This window comes from Lissotriton helveticus, chromosome 11, assembly GCF_964261635.1.
Source record: "Lissotriton helveticus chromosome 11, aLisHel1.1, whole genome shotgun sequence".
Classification (NCBI taxonomy): Eukaryota; Metazoa; Chordata; class Amphibia; order Caudata; family Salamandridae; genus Lissotriton; species Lissotriton helveticus.
This window is the reverse complement of record NC_136072.1, coordinates 353,442,914-353,462,653: the sequence shown is the minus strand read 5'-3', so window position 1 is coordinate 353,462,653 and position 19,740 is coordinate 353,442,914. Positions and strand designations below refer to the sequence as shown.

Genomic DNA, 19,740 nt, shown 5'->3' with positions numbered 1-19,740 from the left:
CGTAGCACAAACTCCAGGTGGTACAGAACGCACTGGCAAGACTGGTCCTGGATATTCCTAGAGGGCAGTTGGCTGCCAGGGGACTAGAAACCCTTCATTGGCTCTCGATTAACAAGAGAATTAGCTTCAAATCTCTCTGTATGGTACACAAGGCTCTCTATCTCCCCTATCCCTCAAGACTAAAAACGATGTTTGGTTGGTACTCCCCAGATATCTCCACTCTGCGTCTAAACTACAGCTTAAAATACCAAAAACTATAAGAAAGAGATGGGGCGACAGAGCTTTCTCCACTGCTGCCTGTAAACTCTGGAACACTTTTCCAATAAATATAAAGGCCATATCTCAGCTACTGCCATTTAGAAAGGCCCTTTAGACCGGGCTATTTTGCTTGTAGCCAGCCCCCAACTTTAGAACACTAGAGGACTCTCTTCTGAGATGGTGATCTATAGCACCTTGACGCCCTCAGGTAACTGCTACGCTCTATAGATTTAAAATCAAATCAAGTTTGCACTCCCCTCACTGCATAGATCATTATTCATGCATTATATCAACTGTAATTGCTTTTCCCTTCTGAAGATTAGCCAAAGCCAAAGTGTTAAAATGGCCATTTGCACATTTTCACTAAAATGACAATTTTGTTGAAAACGCCACAAGTTTCTGCATAATTGCAATTCCCGGTTCTGCTCTGCTGCATGGTTTAGGAGTGAGTCAATTAGCGTCTAAAAAATTGGAAACAAAACAGGGACCCTGTCAACATCACAAAAACAGTGGCTTCTGGTGCCATGCAGACACAATGGTAGAGGCACTCACTTCTTTCTCATGTGCCTTGTTGGATATAGGAAGTAGATTTCATTAACTTTTCGGAAAGTTGCCTAAAGACGCCCTACTTTTAGAGTCACCTTTTAGTTATGCTAACAGCAGAAGCACACACATCCTTCTACAGCTATCTGTCATCCCATAAGACATGGCTGCACCACTACTATTGTAAACACCATGCCCAGCACACTTGCTAACACAGTCCTTTTCACAACAATGGTGAACGCTTCTTTGTTGGATGCAAATTTATGGCATATACTCACTTAATAGTGAAGATAACAAGAAGCTTGCTGCTTGTCATGGGCACAGTGCAACACATACACACCCCTACACCACGGACAACATGAATGCAAGCACCTGCTTTAAGAAGTTTGACTGATTGACACAGGCACGGAACTACAGTATTTCACAGACAATTGTCAAGGTTGCCGAGGCATTGCCAAGCAACCATCATAGGAACCTTGATCTTGCTTCTTAAATCCCACAATTTCTTGATTTGGGATCTGGACTGTCCCTAGGGTGATCATGCCCAATGTATGCTATACGTTTACACATGTGATGTGTTACAACTTGATCAGTATCAGGAACAAGGGAACCTGTATAGGTAGTCGTGGACCTCGGGTAATTTAATGTTTAAGAAGAACAGGGGTCCTAAACTTTTTGAATACAAAAGGAATAATAAACATAGACTTGAATAAGGACTATGTTGCTTCTTTTGTCCAATGTCCAGCCAGACAGAGGAATATTTATTGCCAGGATTAAATAAAGATTAACAAGTAACGTGGGACACGAAAAGAATCAAACAACTGGGCACAAGCCTGTACCAAGTGACAAGAAGACAATACAGGGGAAAAGTATTAAACAGGCAAACAGAGTGGAGAGAAAGATGGCTTACAATACAATGCAATCTTGTGTAAGCTCAAACCAACAACTACTGCAACACCAGTTACACAATTCACAAGTGCAGTATTGTTTAAACAGTCGACGTGACATTTCAATCCCTATCTCCAATTAACGACTGGGATCATCTTCAGGACTAACATTAATACTTTTGCCTGAATAATTAGTGAGGCCTTTCGGGGGCCTTTTAGCTCGGTAGTGGGTGTGATCGAACGTTTGGTAGACGTTCTTGGGAGGGATTCAGCGTCCTGTGCGCGTGAGCATAGGAGCCAAGTCTGGTGAAGAACAATGGAGCAATGGCAGTATGCGGCTACAAGTTGTTGCAGTCCGGTGCTTTAGACTCCTTGGTAATGTTTCGAAAACGGGCTTCGTGGGTCCCTCTACGGCAGCTTGATAGCACAACAGCAATGAGTGGAATTCACATAATAATGTCAAATGACTAGATAAAAGTCAGTCAGTCAGTCAGTCAAAATACTTTATTTCGATAAATCAATATCATAAAAAGACAATAGCACTAGACAAATATCCCCATCCAAAATACATAATTAATTAATTAGTTAATACAGAATAAAATCATAATTCATTTACACAATCTATATATTTACAAATGGGATAAAAACATATTTTCCATTATAAATACATGTTAAAATGGATTAAAATACCATAAAAAGAGGTCAGTTAAATCGGTCGTCATAATCACATACTAATTACAATAACACAAAACAATTTCATAGTGTAGGCATTACCTATAGTATAGGCATTATACAGTTACATTCATTACAGAAGCATGGTGGAAGAATTATTGATCATATTCCTCTTCTTTATCCTAACAGCCCCCACTAGAAAATTGGCAACATGGAACATAATCCTTGGGGTCTGCAATAGCTGTAAAAACAGGAGAGCTGGCTTGACCTGAATAAACCCTGCCTCTTTTAAAATAGGGATCAGGTATTTCGTTCTTACTGCCGTGTAGTGTCCACAGAACATCAAGAAATGCAATGTGTTCTGGATCGAAAAATTATCACAAGTACACAGCATTGCATTGTCTGGGGTGCTCCAGGTTGGAAAATGTCCGAGGTTCAAATGGATCAAATTAAAACGAAAACGGGTTAAAAGAAAACTGTGATAGGGTTTATTCACAGTCGTTAAATACAATTCGAGGCCAGCTTGGGTACTCATAATAATGCTAGCCCTCACCGTTGATTTCTCTAATTCCATTTGTTCCCTCTCCAAACTTAGCAGTTCTCCCATCATACCTTTGATCAGAGCAATATCCTTAGTTGTTATAGATGCCGGGGAAAAAAAGAGCTCTGGTCTCCCTAGCTTTACAAGACTGTCTTTGATGTAGGCTAGCCACGGAATTTTATTGACTCTATCTAGCTGCAAACAGTCTTTTAGTATGCTGTGGTTAAGGGGGATTTCTTGGTTCAACCAAGTCTTAAACCATGCTAAAACAGGAGCCACTTTAATCAAATCTGTGATATATCCTACTCCTAATTCAGTGTGGATTGTATATGTTGGAGTGGACTGTGAAACTGAGAGAACAGCTCTTAAAAATGTATTCTCAGTAGTCTGGATATTATCACGGGAACAGTAACCCCAAATTGCACTCCCATATGTGGCCACAGCAAGACATTTCGCTTTATATATTTTTATTAATGTTGCTATTGGCCTAGCTCCCAATTTTTTTCGCAAAACCCTGTAGTGCAGAGGCTGATCTTGCAAGGGAAATATTTCTATTTTCTACCTGGGGACCCCAAGTACCTCTCTCATCAAATGTAATCCCCAGGTATGGAAAGGTGGCTACTCTACATAGCTCTTGCTTGCCACATATAAATGTTTTTAAAAACTTATTTTTATTTCCCTTGCCCATTATCATAATTTGAGACTTCCTTACATTTATCTTAAGGTCCAAAGAACCCATGAAGTCCTCAAAAGCATCCAGAAGGCTCTGGAGTCCAACACCAGTCCGTGAAAGCAAAACGGCGTCATCCGCGTATAGAAGAACTGGAATTCCAAGTTCACCTACACGCAGGACGTCAAGAGTTGCCTCCTTTAAGGCTGGTTCCAGGGCGTTTATATAGATGGTGAATAGGAGGGGTGCCAATATGCACCCCTGCCTGACCCCCCTTTCGGATTTAAAATGACTCTTACATCGACCCTCCGGGGTAACTCTAACTGACGCTATGAGATCAGTGTGCAAGTCCGCTAAGAGATTAACAAATGCCCTATCTAGGCCCATCTTAATTAAAATTTGCCACAATTTTGAGTGATTTACAAGGTCAAAAGCAGACGAGAGGTCCATGAACCCCAGGTACATGGACCCCTCCTTAGCTCTAGTGTATTTATCTACCAATAAGTGCAGATTAAGACCTTGGTCTATCGTACTCCTTTTTGGTCTAAAACCATACTGAACATTTGATAGAACCCCTTTCTCATTTAACCAATCATTCAGTTTGGATAGAATAACCCGACCCAATATTTTCACCGATGAATCAATCAGCGAAATCGGTCTATAACAGGAGGGGTCTTGCCTGTTGCCTTTTTTAAAAACCGGTATGATAATAGATTTTTTCCAGGAGGCCGGGATATTGTCCTGTTTGAGAGCGTTAAAAACATTACATAAAACTTTAGACCAAAATTTCGGGGCACATTTGAAGACATCTCCTGGTACCCCATCAGGGCCCAGTGCCTTGTTTTTCAGGGTCAACTCTATTGCCCTTTCCACTTCTACTGCCTCAAAATTGATGGCAAAAACCTCTGCATTTTGTGGTTCCCCCACCTCTACTTCGGGGGTTACAATGGGGAGATCTGCGCTACTGATTCCAGCATAGATCTGTTCAAAGTGATGAATCCAGCCCTCATCTGGGATATTCGCATGAAGGGGGGTATTCTCAACATCAGAAAAAAGTGTCTGATTTATGATTTTCCAAAATAAGCCACTATTTTTTAGTGTTCCAGGGTCGAGAAGTTGGTCCCATGCTGTATCTTTCAATTCCCTTTTTCTTTCAGTGATAGCTTTTTTGTATGCAGTCCTTGCTCTAGTTATGTCAACACGATTTTTAGGCATGGCTTTCCGTGCTTTAAGTAACTCCCCATGCGCCTTCGTGCATCTTTTGTCGAACCATCTTTTTCCCGAGACTGGCTTCTGCCTAGTATCAATCTGTAAACTATGGTTTATTTCTAGGCAGATATTATCAAACGCCAATATAACCTCTTTATTCTCAATTCGATTTGCTAAGCATATTGCAACTTCATCCTCCACTTTAGACAAAACCTCTGGAAGAAATATGTCAGGGATTATTTTTGTCCATTTTAACCTTTTGATCTTTAACGGCAACATTTAGTCCCCCTCTATATATCACCGTTTTTAATGAAAGTAAGTCTGTGTGCCTCACTTCAAGTAAAACAGGATTATGATCACTAAACACTGATTCCTCTGTATAATAATTTATCACATTATTCAACAAAAAAGAAGACATAAAAATATAATCTATGATGGTGCCATCATCTTTTCCTTTAAAGGTAGGGGACCTACTTGTACCCTTCCCACAGCCTGTCTCATATAGATTCCATCTTGCAAGAAAGATTTCAAGTAACTCTCCTCGCCTAGTATGTTCCATGTGGGTTGGTAAGGAGAGGGGAGGACCTTCATCATCCTGACTCATACATGGCTGGGTGCAAGGGTGAATATTAAAGTCCCCTAAAAATATTAATTCAAAAGTATTTCCATTTGCACTATAGACTGACAGAAATTTGGCCAGTACTTCCTGATTTTGACTGGTACATTCATTTGAGTTAGAATTATAAAAATTAACAAAAAGAATCTTGGCCTTATCCTGCGTGGAAAGTTCAACAATCAAACAGTTTTCACAACCCGAAAAACACTCAACTAATTTGCCTTTTACATCCAATTTAAAAAGGGTTATTAAATCTCCCTTGGCTCTTCCTGCAGCACTACCAATTGCAGGGTTACAAAAGTGGCTGTAGCCATCCAAAGAAAAACTATTAAATTGATCCCATGTCTCTTGTAAGGCAATAATGTCAAAGGATTTCAATGTCTTTAACCAATCAGCATTTCCAATTTTATTCTTGATACCCGCAACATTCCATGTAGCAATTTTTAATGACGGTACCGGTGATTGGTCAGTGCACCCCATGGTAATAGGCAGTCAATCGTTTTCCTCTAAAGAGGATAAAGCTGTGTAACGATTGTATAATGGTAAAGTATAATCAAATTGCCTATTTGCTAACTGGTAACAATACCTTTCCCCATTATTTTGACTTTGTTGAACATTTGAAACATTTAAAACATTTGGAACACGACCTGCCACCTCCCTTCTGTGCCCATTTACTGGATACCTATGCTGAGGTGGTGTTGGACATTTCGTATTATCCAAATGATTATAGAAAAAGCCTAGGGGTCTAGCACATACAGAGTTTTCCTAGATTGGTAAAGATGCTGCACTGAGGAGAACTGTTGACACGTGTTGGGGATGCTTAAAATTTACAATAATACAATCCCCTTTTGATCTCTTTCTTCTATTGCCAATCCAGCTGACTCTACGAGTAGATATTATATCATTTGAAAATGCAAAAGGAAACCCACAATTCCTGTTTAGCCATGCAAGTGTTTTATTTTTTAAAGCTGCATGGGTCTCTAGTCTAGAGTCAGTCAAACAAGAGTCAACCTCAGGAACGTTTGTTAGTACCACTGTGTATGGAACACACTCCGGTGGAAGGTTTACTGGGCTTTTCCTCCTAGGCCTACTACTCCCGCCCATTTCTCCCCCAGCTACAGACTTCTGACTAGCAGTAGCTGGCTGTACTGATGGTTGTACTATTGGTTGTACTATTGGAGTTCCCCCCGAAGGTAAAGTAGAGGGTGGGGTTTTCTGTGAACGGGAGGCTGGAGGATTCTGTGCAGTGACCGCTAACCCTGTATCCCTGGTACTAATAGATGTACCAAATGTACCAACAGGAGCAGGTACAATAGCCCCAGCTATGGTATTTCCAGTAAAAATAAAGGGGCCGGGGGGGGGGGGGGGCTCGTAGATGTATGAGACCGTGCCATATGGGAATTTAAGAGGCCCCCTATTCTAGAGACCTCTTGAACGACCTGCTCTAATTTAGCCACCAGTGGTCTAACCATTGCTTCTAGTTTCGACTCAAGGATGGATGCCAAAAGCTCTATCTGGTCAGGGTGTAAAATATTTTCCTCAGCGTTAGTTGTGGGTTTTAATATACTTCCACCGTTGTGTGATGTAATAGGAGAAGTACCTGCCTTTTTTGACTTCCGGCCCGCCGCCCTTTTGACAGGGACCTTCCTACATGCCCGCACCATTCTCCGGACCGGCGAGTGGGTCGGTGATTGCACTAGGGAGGGTGTTGGGCTCAGACTAAGAATAGAATCAGTTGTAATTACCCGCTCATCTGGTGTCATCGTGATGGATACATCACTGGTGACATTGACGTTAGGGCTATTCACACTAATATCTGAGTGAGGCACTGGGGTAGTGGACAAGCTCAACCCTATCTCTTCTGGGCTTGCCCTTTTTAATGATAATCTCCTTTCCTTGTTTATTTTATTAACTACCTTGACAAGATAGTTATCTATTGTCCTTGTATCATTGACAGCTGCCGGTTTAGCTACTCTGGACTTTGACATATTAGGACCAGAGATACTAAGCACAAAATAACCAACAGTGTCTCTATTAAAAGAATTGACAATTTTATATAGTGTTTAAGGCCAAAAAAGCAGAATTCACTTAGGAACCATAAAATAATGTTGTTATTTCTTACAGTTAGTCCTGAATCCTGGGGAAAAAACCAAAGTCCATGGCCCGGCCCGGCCTCTTCTGGCCCCTGACGGCCACAGACGGCCCTGCCCTTGTCCCGGGCTTCTCCCGGCGCGTGCCAGCGGCGTCCCGCGGGACGAGGGACTGGCGCTGCCTTTATGCGCCTCCTGGCGCTGCTGAGGGCGTCACTGGTGGTGGGTGGGCCCCGGCGGAGCCAAGCCCGGCCGGGGAGTAGGCAGAGCAAGGCCCGGCTCTGAGCTGCTGGTGCTGCGGCGCTACTGGTGGAGCAAAGCCCGGCCACGGAGAAAGCTGCAACCGTGAGTAAGTCTCCCCCACAGGACTCTGCACTGGCGCTGCCTTTATGCGCCTCCTGGCGCTGCTGAGGGCGTCACTGGTGGTGGGTGGGCCCCGGCGGAGCCAAGCCCGGCCGGGGAGTAGGCGGAGCAAGGCCCGGCCCTGAGCTGCTGGTGCTGCGGCGCTACTGGCGGAGCAAAGCCCGGCCACGGCGAAAGCTGCAACCGTGAGTAAGTCTCCCCCCACCGTGAGTAAGTCAAAACTAATAACAAAAGGGTGAATGTAGGTACCATAAAACATGCAATTTAATGGTGGGTGCTTGCCAAGTGGAATCATGCCACTTGGCAAGCATGCAACTGTTGGTCAGTCCTGGCTTTTAAGGCAACGCCATATTGCAATACGGGACTTGTGCTTTTGTTGTTTCAAAAGTCAGGAATGGCATGAGGTGTTACACATTACATAGGTAAGATAACCAAATTACTATCATCACCATATTCCAGTCATGAGATTTTCTAATTTCATGGTTCACTTTGGCCACCAAATAAGCGCTGGAGACCATGCAACTCCCAGTTTTCTTAGTTTAGTTGTCAAAGGTGCAGGTAGAGTTAGAAAAGACTGCTGAGATGGTCCCTCCCTGAGTTAGGACTGAAGGAAGCTGCAATTAAAGGGGATGTTGAGTCGATGTGAAACCTGCTGTACAGATGGGAGATAATCCAGTCCAAGAAGTTTCTTCAGATGTAGAATACTGCAGGTCTGGGGTTGCACTTTGTCATGGACAGAGGAACGATTCAGCTGTAGTAGTGTAGCCAACTGTATTACAATGGCAGTAAATTTGAGGCCATCCGTCTATGATAGATGTTAGGACGGGATCAATGCTTCTGCCTGGGCAGAAACCGTTGTCATGGTCAGAGAGTAGGTTCTTTCCTTCTGTGGAGTAGATTTGTTAGCTGGATCTAGCACGTCAAATTTGTCTTTTTTGATGAGTGTGGTGTGATATCGAAGTCACACAAACAATGGGAAATATGAGTGAAGTGAGTGAGTTGATGAGGCTGCTTCTTGCTAGGGAGGAAGTGCTTATGGAGATTAGAATGTCCGTGAAGGTTGGTGATGTATAGGGGTCCGGCCGCAAGCCAGCTGCCCTACATGCCTCCCTTCTACACATCCATGAAACAAACTCAAAAGGTTGTTCGCGGTAGCCAGAGACTATTTTCTGCTACTGACATTTCGCTTGTTAGTTCTAGTCTCATTAACCTGGCTTTTGGGGACCCTACTCCTGAGATATTGACCAGATTTTAGTTTCGGAGACAATTTGACTTGCTGCTTTACAGAAGTTTCAGAGTAAAGGATTTTGGGGGCTGTGCACGGAGTGTGACCTCACTCGAAACCTGTTTACACAAGGTGATTTAAGTCGTCATTAAGACATTTGTTCTCTTGGCAAGTATAAAGCCAAGCTGAGCATGCTCCTGACTGTTAGTCTGCTGAACCAAAGAATGATAGTACCTTAAGCGACCAATGAATATGAATAGGTGCTGTGGTAACTCGACCCGGCCAAAGAAAAAGTTCAATGTACATTAAGGGTTACAGAAATCTACTCACTCAAAATCTTTGACAAAATCTGATGAATTCATAGGATCCCTTGAAATGTGCAAATGAGTCAGTTGCCTCTAAAAAACTGACCTGGTTGTTATTTAAACTGAGTTCAAGATTAAAAGCCAACAAAACAGATCCAGACAACCAATCCTAACTTTCAGGGCTTCAATAACGAGAATGCAGCACTACCATTTCGATAACACTGAAGTCCTAAAATAAGTTCTATAAGCATAATTTACCTGTGCTGCAACGCATAAGCAGTTGTGGGCTTTGTAGAGTGACTGAGGCTTCTCCGTCTTCTAGAGATGGCTGCTGGTACCGGATGTGCACTGGGATGTCCGCTCTAAAGCATTCAGCACAAGTAAATGGGTCTGGTTTGGCGAAAATGAAGGCAGTGTGCCCAAAAGATAAATATTCCGCAGCTTCCACATCTACCATGTCTGTGATGATAGCCTGACGAGACAGATTAAAAAAATAATACATATGCAATTAAAAGTCACATATGCATTTTTGTTGTAGGGTCGAGAGGTAGAATGGAAGCTGTTTCTTTCTACACATGAAGTAAATAGTTACTTTCAGCCTGCCCCTATTGACTTCATGAGCTGTGAGCTTAGAATATATGTAACTGCAGAGACTGACGGATATCTACAATTGCAGGCGGATTTGACACTGTAATATATGTTACTACAGATATGAAAAATGTTACTTACCTGTATCAATGATTCTCCACTGTGATTCAGATTAGCATGATTAGGTTCCTCCTCCGGCATTATGGTTAAATCATGCAACAATATCTTTTTTGTTGTATTTACAGGGTTTTTAAATTGTAAATTTGAGCTATTTTATGTCAATAAAGGGCATATTTTGAGTTTGGCCTCAAAATTTTGAGTTTGGTCTCCACTCACTATATACTGAGTGCTATTCAGAGGCAGACGAGCATTTTCACAAAAATGTCCTGGCCAAGACAGCAGGAGCTCTTTAGGTTAAAATCCAGTGCTGGCATACAATATGACCTGCTTGTCTACGATTAGTTTTTCAGAAACAATTGCACACAATGTGTGCTTGTTTCTGGAAAAAAAATTGCTTTTATCCCATTTTGTAGTTCCTGTATGTTTATAGGTCTCACCTGGAGTTAGCAGCCGCCATGCGAGGGCGTCTTGGAATCTATACGGTTTCAGAAGTCATGTCTGAGCTCCGCCCGCAATTGTGATTTGTGTGTGTCGTTTGTCTTCAATTATTATTCGGAACAGACTTTGTTGGTTGTCCAGGAGTGTTTTTAGTCCCTCCTGGTTGCCACCTTGTCCGTTTTACGCCACGCCCAGAGGGATTGGATCTTTTACTGGCGGCGTGAGACGGTGGGTTTAATATTGACTTTTTAAAAACTATTGCATGTGTTTGCGTGTGGAATATACTGTATGCTATTTTGTTACACTACTTTGTTACTATATGCTTTTTTTTTATTTAAACAATGCGTGAATGTGTCACATGCCGTTGGAAGCGTTTTGAGGGAATGTCCGTAACATTAGCATCCAGGCGGCAGAATCGGCATAAAAGCTACGCTTTTGTGGATGATTTGTCGGAATAAAAGGTAAGCTTTAGTGGGTTATGTATTTCTGATTCGTTTATTTATGGCTTTTTTTGGTCATATCGGTTATACTATTAAGGTGGGGTCTCTTGCGTGTGGGATGCATTTTGTTTATTCTACGCTACTTGTTGCTATATCTTGCGTGTGGGATGCTTTTTCTTCATTTTATGCTACTTTGTTACTATACGCTTGAGGTGCGGTTGATGTTTTCTTTATCTGAAGAATTTGTGAATGTGCACATGCCGCTGCTGACACACTGCTGCTGACACACCACTGCTGACACACCACTGCTGCTACACTCCTGCTGACACACCACTGCTGACACACCACTGCTGACACATCACTGCTGACACACCACTGCTGACACACCACTGCTGACACACCACTGCTGACACATCGCTGCTGACTTATCACTGTTGACACGCAGCTGCTGACACGCCACTACTGACACGCCACTGCTGACACACCGCTGCTGACACACCGCTGCTGACACACCGCTGCTGACACACCGCTGCTGACACACAATTACTGACACACCATTGCTGACACGCCGTTGCTTACACGCCGCTACTGACATGCCACTGCTGACACACCACTGCTGACACACCACTGCTGACACACCACTGCTGACACACCACTGCTGACATGCCACTGCTGTGCGCCTTACTGCTGACACACCACTGCTGTGCACTTCACTGCTGACACACCGCAGCTGCTGACACCCCACTGCTGTGTACTTCACTGCTGACACGCCACAGCTGTGTGCCCCAGTGATGAAGGCAGAATTGAATGCAGCCATTTGGAAGGGGTGGGCATGCACAACACAGACCCACGTAATCTGAAGGAGTCAGGGCAAGGAGGAGGGTGCAAGAAGCTGCCAGCACAGCTACGATAGGAGGAACATTAGACAGGTGCATGAAAGACAAGGAGGAAATCCATTTGATCCCAAAGCGGAGTCACGCGGGCGGGGATAAGAAGGTGGGTGCGACTAAAAGAAGTGGAGTAAAAGAAGGCAAGAGCTCTGATGTAAAGAAACAACTAGCTCCGTAGAGAAGATGGACGACAAGGGGTGCTACCGGGTGGACGAGGCTTTACAGAGCAGATTAAGGCTGCTCGGTCCTCACTAAGGATAGTGGCAGGTGCAGGATTGTAGGGGAGAGGTCATGGGAGAGTTACACGAATAGAACAAGCACTGAAAATTCAATAGGTCTCGCCTTTGATTAAGTTAAAGCCATTTGCTTTGCAAATGGTATTGTATAGCAAAGCAAATGGCTTTAACTTAATGAAAGGCGAGACCTACTGCATTAGTAATGCTTGTTCTATTTGTGAGCGCTGTGCCACCAACACTGCCAACAGGGAAAATCTGTGTCAGAAAAAACCACAGAAAAAATGGCCAGTCTTATGATGGGCCTCCTAAAGCTGAGGTTGGAAGGGCTTTGATGGGATTGGGAGCAGACAAAACGTTTACTACAGTGAGGTCAGCTGGAGACCTCCTGTCAGGAAACAAGTGATTCCTCAACCTGTAAGTGAGGCAGAGGAGCAAAGAGTGTGGCGCATAACGTCATAGTTGTTAATTTAGGGCCGATGTAACTTTTTACAACACTTTAAATAATTCCCTAAGTCTGTTTAGTTATAAGCCCCAGGGAGCAGGTATGACACGTCATTCAAAGGAGGAGGTGGTGGCAAGTGAAACTACATTGGACGTTTGGCCAAGAGAAAAACAGATACAGGTAGGATTTCCTTCTCTAGCTTAGGATCCTGCATTCTGTCTGAAAAAACGTATGAAGAAAAGCAAAACCTTTGGAAGCATGATGCAGAAGGATAAGCATTTAACAAAGGCAATATTTAAGGGTAAATTAGAAGACCTTGAGTTCTTGTCTCAAAATCAGATTGCAAGCACTGGTGCTTGCAAACTGCGTGAAATACATTCCATGTCGCTAAGCATTCCCCAAAGTTAGGAGCTATCACCTCAAGGCTCAAATGGTAGCCGTGAACAGATGCGTGTTCCTAGCTGATGAGAGATACCGAAAGGCATACATTCATGGGATGGAAAGGCATAGAGGCATGGTCTCTCTTCTGATACTTAATAATATACCGTTTCTCCTACTTGCGGCCACCCCTGGCACTGTCAGAACCCATCCTGTTGTGTGTCTCATATTAAAAATGCTAGTTTTAGCATTTTAACAGGTCTGATAGAGTTGAAATGGCCCTTCAATGATTTCTAACACAACCAAGATGTACACACAATTAAAGATGCACCCTTGCTGCAGAATGCATATCAGTGCTTCATATAATCGGGAAAAAACCCAAATACAATAAAAGACATACAACCTATCCTTCAACATTATATTATCACCCCCTCTATGTTGCATTGAATGGGCTCCAGTGAGTCCCTCTTCTTTTGGAGAGGGTGCGGCGCTAATGGTTTTATCCCCCATGTGCTACCCTCTAATGAAGAGAACCAGAGCTTCTGGACCTCAGCTATAGGCGAAATAGCTGGAATTCTGGATCATCAAACCCCCTTTCTCCCACTGCTAACTCTTTCAAGGAGGAAGTCCCACTTCTCAGTATCCTGACAATGCAAAGGAACTGTCCACCGGGTGCTACTCGCATCCAGAACAAACATTGGCATAGCCAATTGGTCTCGCCTTTGGGACCTCATCAAGTGTTTAGCCCCTCAGCACATTATCCCCCCCACTCACATGCCCACACACTCTCAACAGCTTTAAATAATCATATACATTTTTTTCTTTTTATAAATTGATTTGAAACTAGAAATGTTAAAAGGTTTAACTTTTGTCTAATGTTAGTTGGCATTTTTAGTTTACTTCTCACCCCTCCATTAGCTGCGCATCACGAAAGAAACGCCTGCCCTAATGTACATTGTTAGCCCTCTATACCTTCTTTTGGCCACTGCAATCTAACGGTACCGGCTAAAAGATGCAGTATGAATAAACATTATGTGATCTCAAATGAAAGAAAAACATAAAGGATACGTTCTGCCAGGCCACTTGCACAGAAATACTGCAGCATCAGAACAAATAGCGCTAAAATTATAATAGTGCCATCAGAAAAGCCACATCTGGCGCCAAATTGAAATGGAGTGTAGGGGGCAGAGCTCCTGAAAGGAGTGAACCATGACAAGAAAATCTAGCAGGAAATCGGGTTTCCTGGACCTACTTTGGCCACCCTTAAAGTAATGTGTCATTATGGGGCGTGGTTCTGAGCGCAACCATGATGGCCGCGCTGCTTTGAGCTCCATAGGACCGCCGACGCCGTCGCTCAAGTTGAATGATACTTGGGTGAATTTTTGTTCACCGTACAGCAGAAATGGGCATTGGAATGGTTCAGGAGCCCATGGCCTGAATTTCTGACGTCTGGGTTAGTCTTCTGGCATTACTGACATCGCGACGCTTTTCTCGTCATAGCTGGGGCTTCAAAATGGCGGCGACTACAAAGGTTTTGTCGATTCTTGAACCGAATGCGTGAGTTTATTGGTCGGTGTACCCTGGTTCCTCATATATTATTTACTCAACATGAGGTATGGTGCCAGCTCTCTCTATTCCTGCCTCTGTGCTGCAATATTCATGTTGGTGATGTCATTTCCGTGTGTCTGGCACACACGGAAAGGGTGTTCTGACAGAACTTTTTTGGCTGGCATACCATATAGCCCGGGACTCATTTTCTGGGCAGTTCTTCCTCAGAGTGGATGCAATATTTTAAACATTATTGTTTGAGAGCCTAATTTTTGAGTCTCTTTGGCTATGTTTATCCTTGCAACCTTTTTTCAAAAGAACTTGCTGTGTTATAAAATGATGACCCAGTGGTATTATACGCCGCAACGACTCCACAAAATGTTTCCGACCTCTTCTCCGGAGTGCTGGAGGTGCCGATCTGCAACTGGTGATTTTCTGCACATCTGGTGGTCTTGCCCCTCGATAACACTCTTCTGGAAGGAGATCTTGAGCCACATCATGGGGGTCCTGGGGTTTCCTCTGCCTGATGCCACTAGCACAATTTTATTTGGGGTCAAACCGGCAGGCCTGCTAGCGCTTACCCGGAGCGACTGGACCATAGCACTTCAAATGCTGGGAGCAGCCAGACAGCTCATTGCCCTTTACTGGAAAAAACGGAAGCACCACCTGTCGCGCCGTGGTTCGTGCGCCTCTGGCATGTTATAACAATGGAGCTCCTTACAGCTCAGCTGCAGGCTCGCGACACACGCTTTAAGAAGGTGTGGCAACCTCTGGTGCAGTATTTATGCAAAGTAGAGCATGCGCGACATATGCCCCCTAAATTACGGGCGCTGCGTCTGGTGGAGGATGCGGTGGTCCCCCCCATGCCGACCAGACCCCTGCCATAGCAGTCCCAGAGACTGGGGTGTGCCCTGAGATAGGTGCCGCTGCTATCTCCCAGGGTTCGAGATGACGCTCATACCCCCTTAGGCTCTCTCGCTTCTACTGTCTAATCTTTCTTTTCTTCCCTCTTTTCCTCTGTCTCTTCTATACTCTGCCTCTCCTTCAGACAATATGTTATGGTTTGGACCCGTAGGGTCCCATGGTTCTATTAGTTCTGGTTCTTTGAGTTTCTATGGCCCTTGAGGCTGAGCTATAATTGGAAATGACTGCCCAGCGTACACTTTGTGCTATCTTACGCGCCAGCCTTTTTTGGGTTGTAGGCTTACCGCTGTGTATACAGTTTCCACGATAGTGTGTCTCTACTCTGTTACCATGCATTGTGTTTAACGCGGCCGGCCCTGGCAGGGTTGTAGGCTTATCGCTGTGTACATGTCACTCTTAGGCTTACGCCCTGTTGCAGGGGTGGAATAAAGAGAATTGAATACAAAAAAAAAAAAAAAAAGCACTTGCTGTGACAAAATGGTGGTCATCATGGAGCCCCGGCCACCTCAGTGCGTGCTGGCAGGCATTTAATTTTCATTTCCTGCTTGGGTTCCTGTAACTCTCCCTCAGGATGTTGTTGACCGTATTATCAGGTGCATCTTACACGTGGCAGTGGCTAAAGGGGTGTCATGTAATGGAATACTTTTGCTGTCATTACTTTAAGGCCATTACAATATCTGCTGACAGGAAAATATTTCGGGCGGGCTAATTCTTCCGAATTTAGACAGAGTGGCTGTAAGAAGGCGTGAACACACAACAAAAGCCTCATTTACAACTAAAAGCCTCGTTTACAACGAAATGGTCTTTTAAAGACCTGTTAAGCACTCGGGTGTGGCTGCAATTAGAGGCTCGCAAGCCCGCGAAGCTGTCTTCGCCCGGGCTGACACACACAATGCGGGGGGGCTGAAGCCCCGTGAGCCCAAAGGGTGTGTGCGCCTGAAACACGCATTGGTAAATGTTGAGGATTCTTCAAATAAGCAAGCTAAACATATGCAAAGTATGGAGCGCTCTTTGATTTCACTGCGGAGAGATCTCACTGAACAGGAAGACAGGAATCGTAGGAGTAACCTCCGTATTTTTGGTTTACCGGAGGATTGCGAACAATCTGCTTCATCATAATTAGATTTTTTGCTTACTTGGATTCCTACTGTGTTAAACATTTCATTTCAAAAAGACTTTGAAATAGAACGTGCTCATAGAGTGCCCACCTTTAAACCAAAATCCTTGGCTTCTCTGCAACCGGTGATTGTTAAACCCCTGCGGCACCAACATACTGAACAGATTTTGCCTCAAATGAGGAAAATCAAATCTGTGCTTTGGGAAGGTCATAAAATTGCTATTTCACAAGATTTCGCTACAGACACTATAATTCGTCGGAAAGATTTTCTGAATCTATGTAGAAGGCTTCTAGAGATGAACATTCCATTCTCCTTTGCAGGTCCCTCACGCTTCAGAATAACTTACAGAGGTCGCACCCAGATATTCTTTGAACCCTCAGACTTGTCCACTTTTTTGGATAATCAGTCGGAGTCTCAGATGGATTCCTAAACTCCTCCTGGTACCTCCAATGTTTAATCTTTTTCCTTTTCAGATGGGTTGGTTAATTACTTTCGGTGCCTTTCCACTAGTCTGTGGATATTGGTGTTTCCTCTGGTTTCTTGTTGTTAAGATGATCATCTACTGTTAAGGTTATTAGCTTTATGCTGGTTATTTTTTGTTTTTACTAACTTTTCTTTTACAGGTTTCATAGTTCATCAAGATTGTAGTATTATCTTGGTATTAGTGGTAATTGGGTCTTTCTTTTCTCCTTTTCACATTCTTTCTTTTCTCCTTTTCACATTCATTCTTTTCTGGGCTGGGTCTTTCTATTTATGTTCTTTCTTGATATATTTAATTTTCTATAGCTCATATCTCTTCTTTCTTTACACCAGCTCTTGTTGGTCTTAGTCTCTCTTGTATGTCTACTTCTATATTGAGTCCCTCTATTCTTGTATCCCCCAAGATGCAACCCTGGTGGCAGCAGCGCGCGCTCTTGGGGGACAAGAATGGTTCTATGATGCGCCCCAAACATTAGTCCTGCAATGCGTAGAACTTGCCTTGACCAGGAATTTTTTCAGCTACTAAGATAAGTTGTTTTTACAAACCACAGGGACGTCCATGGGTGCTACTATGGCACCGAGCTTGGCATGTACCTACATGGGCCAGTTCGAAGAGCACGTCGTATACCCCTCCACCAATCCCTTCAAAAGGCTTCTCCGCCTTTGGAGGAGATATATTGACGACGTGCTCTGCGTCTGGTCCGGGGAGGAATCTTCAGGAATTTCAGGATTTTTCAGATCAGGACTTGGAGGTGAGGATTATCCCACCATCACTTGTTAAATAATGTTGTTTAACATGCTGGAGTGTTATAATGTTTCTGTAATCCCATCTTCTTGTAATAATATATTCATACGTAATGTTAATCCTACATGCCACTAGGTAGTATGTACTAATATACTCATATATGGTGTATTTACCCTACATGACTGAGTATTGTATACCAGTGTGTTTGGCTCTACATAGAATTGGATATTAAGGTGATTTTTCTTTCTCCTTCTCAGATTCTGATTGGAAGCTCGATTAAAGGAATTGAAGAAGTTCCAGGTTCTGAGCAGAAAACAGAATAGGCTTGTTCCAGCAGGTTCAACCTGTGCTCCAGTTATAGTTCCGGATTTTCGGCAAGTGATTCCACTCCAATTCATAAGTCGAGGGGACAGTTAGGTTCTTCCAGTTCAAACGGATTTCAGCATACCCAAGTTCATAGACTGTTTGCCGTCGCTGGCAAACAAAGAGAAATTGATATGGCATCCTGTCATTACTTCGGCAGAGGCATGGTCTGATTTGTGTATTGCGGATGGAGTCACTTGATGATTGCTGGGATGGATTATTTTACTTACTTGTGTTGCCGAAGGAGGGTGAGAATGGAGTTAGAGTAAGTATTAGTAAAGTGATGCCTATGCTAGTAATGTGAATTAAAGCGATGTGAGGAAATAAACTGCGACCTGCAAAGGCATCCGGGGAGGGAAGGTGCATGTGAATCTACAGCTCTATATGCCAACAGATGTAAGGAACATAATTAGTTTGAGGCATGTGTGGCTGTAGATACACATGCTGTGCATAGACTGTAAAGCAGCCCCTCTCCCTAAGTGGTGGCTAGCCTGTGGGAGTTGCAGTTGTTTAAAAGAGAGTACGTTGTACTGCTTGTCCAACATTAGCTTGTTAACGTGTGTAGGAAGGTGGATACCTGACTATGGTTACCCCAGATTTTTTTGCCTTGTGTTTAGCTGGTTTTCGACTTAGTTGGCCTGGGACCCTGCTAATCAGGGCCCCAGGCTATCTGCCCTCTCTTTAAAATGGACTCCATGTACCCTAGGTGCATAACTAAATTGGATTGGGTCACCTTATCAGCCACTGTACAGTGTACTATAGGTACCCAGGGCATAGGTGCATCCAAGGCCTACCAGGGGCTGCAGCATATCTTTTGCCACCCCTGGCTGGCCATCCAAACAGACACAACTGGCTGATCACTCAGCTGGGGCAAGGTGGTGTAATCACCCCTTGCTTAGATATAGTATACCTATATCTAAACATATCTGGACACATATATACCTATAAGTCACTCCTATGGCAGACCTTAAACAATCCTGGAGGCAGAGTGCTTGGCTTTATGTGAGATGGTGCTCTAGCATGAGCTGAGCCTGTCTGCAGCTTTCGGAACCATTTCCTTATAGCTGTTCCAGGGTATTGCCATACCATATACTCTTAAGTGCATTATAATCCTCGCGGTTATTGCTAACTTTGGTTTGGCTTTATCAAAACATGTCGTGTAAGGTGTCATACACTTTGAAATACTACCCCCTCGCCAGTTCTGGTAGCATTCCACCCTTCTAGAGGGAGAAGACATGTTACTTTACTTAAAACGCGGTTAATCCTAACCAGAGCCTCAGCATCACAAAATGGATGCTGCTGCCACAGACACGAGCCTGGCCTCCTGCTGCGGACTGAAACTCCAGCAGGGGAGGCCTGGACAAAAGGTTTCCTGTCACAGGGAGGTGTTACACCACCCCAGACAGGAGAAGGTGGATTGGAGCAGGGAGGGCTGAATGAAACTAGACACTGCCTGGGGCACACAAGGTGTCCCAGGCAAATTCCAGTCAAACCGGTTCTGGGGCACTCCAGCCCCAGTCCTGGCGCGAAACTGGACAAAGGGAAAGGGGTGTAACCACCCCCTTTCCTGGGTCCCACCCATAGGAGGGACCTAGCAGGAGATTCCAGCCCCTTGATTTGGAATAAAGGTAGGAGCTGTGGCAATGCACCT

General features: G+C 44.0%; 1 protein-coding gene and 1 long non-coding RNA gene across 6 annotated transcripts in view; one reads left to right on the top strand and one right to left on the bottom strand.

Moving 5' to 3' along the window:
* Positions 1 to 19,740, bottom strand: part of PIGX (phosphatidylinositol glycan anchor biosynthesis class X) — a 349,902-nt gene that overhangs the window by 106,164 nt on the left and 223,998 nt on the right. For all 5 annotated transcript variants that reach the window (XM_078665765.1, XM_078665766.1, XM_078665768.1 and 2 more), the window contains one exon: positions 9,638 to 9,851. In XM_078665765.1, the coding sequence (XP_078521891.1) occupies positions 9,638 to 9,851 (214 nt within the window). The remainder of the gene's footprint in view (positions 1 to 9,637; positions 9,852 to 19,740) is intronic.
* The window catches only part of LOC144791105 (uncharacterized), a 284,951-nt gene that overhangs the window by 247,305 nt on the left and 17,906 nt on the right, over positions 1 to 19,740 (top strand). The window contains exon 2 of the long non-coding RNA XR_013602297.1: positions 17,984 to 18,100. This is a non-coding gene — a long non-coding RNA (uncharacterized LOC144791105). The remainder of the gene's footprint in view (positions 1 to 17,983; positions 18,101 to 19,740) is intronic.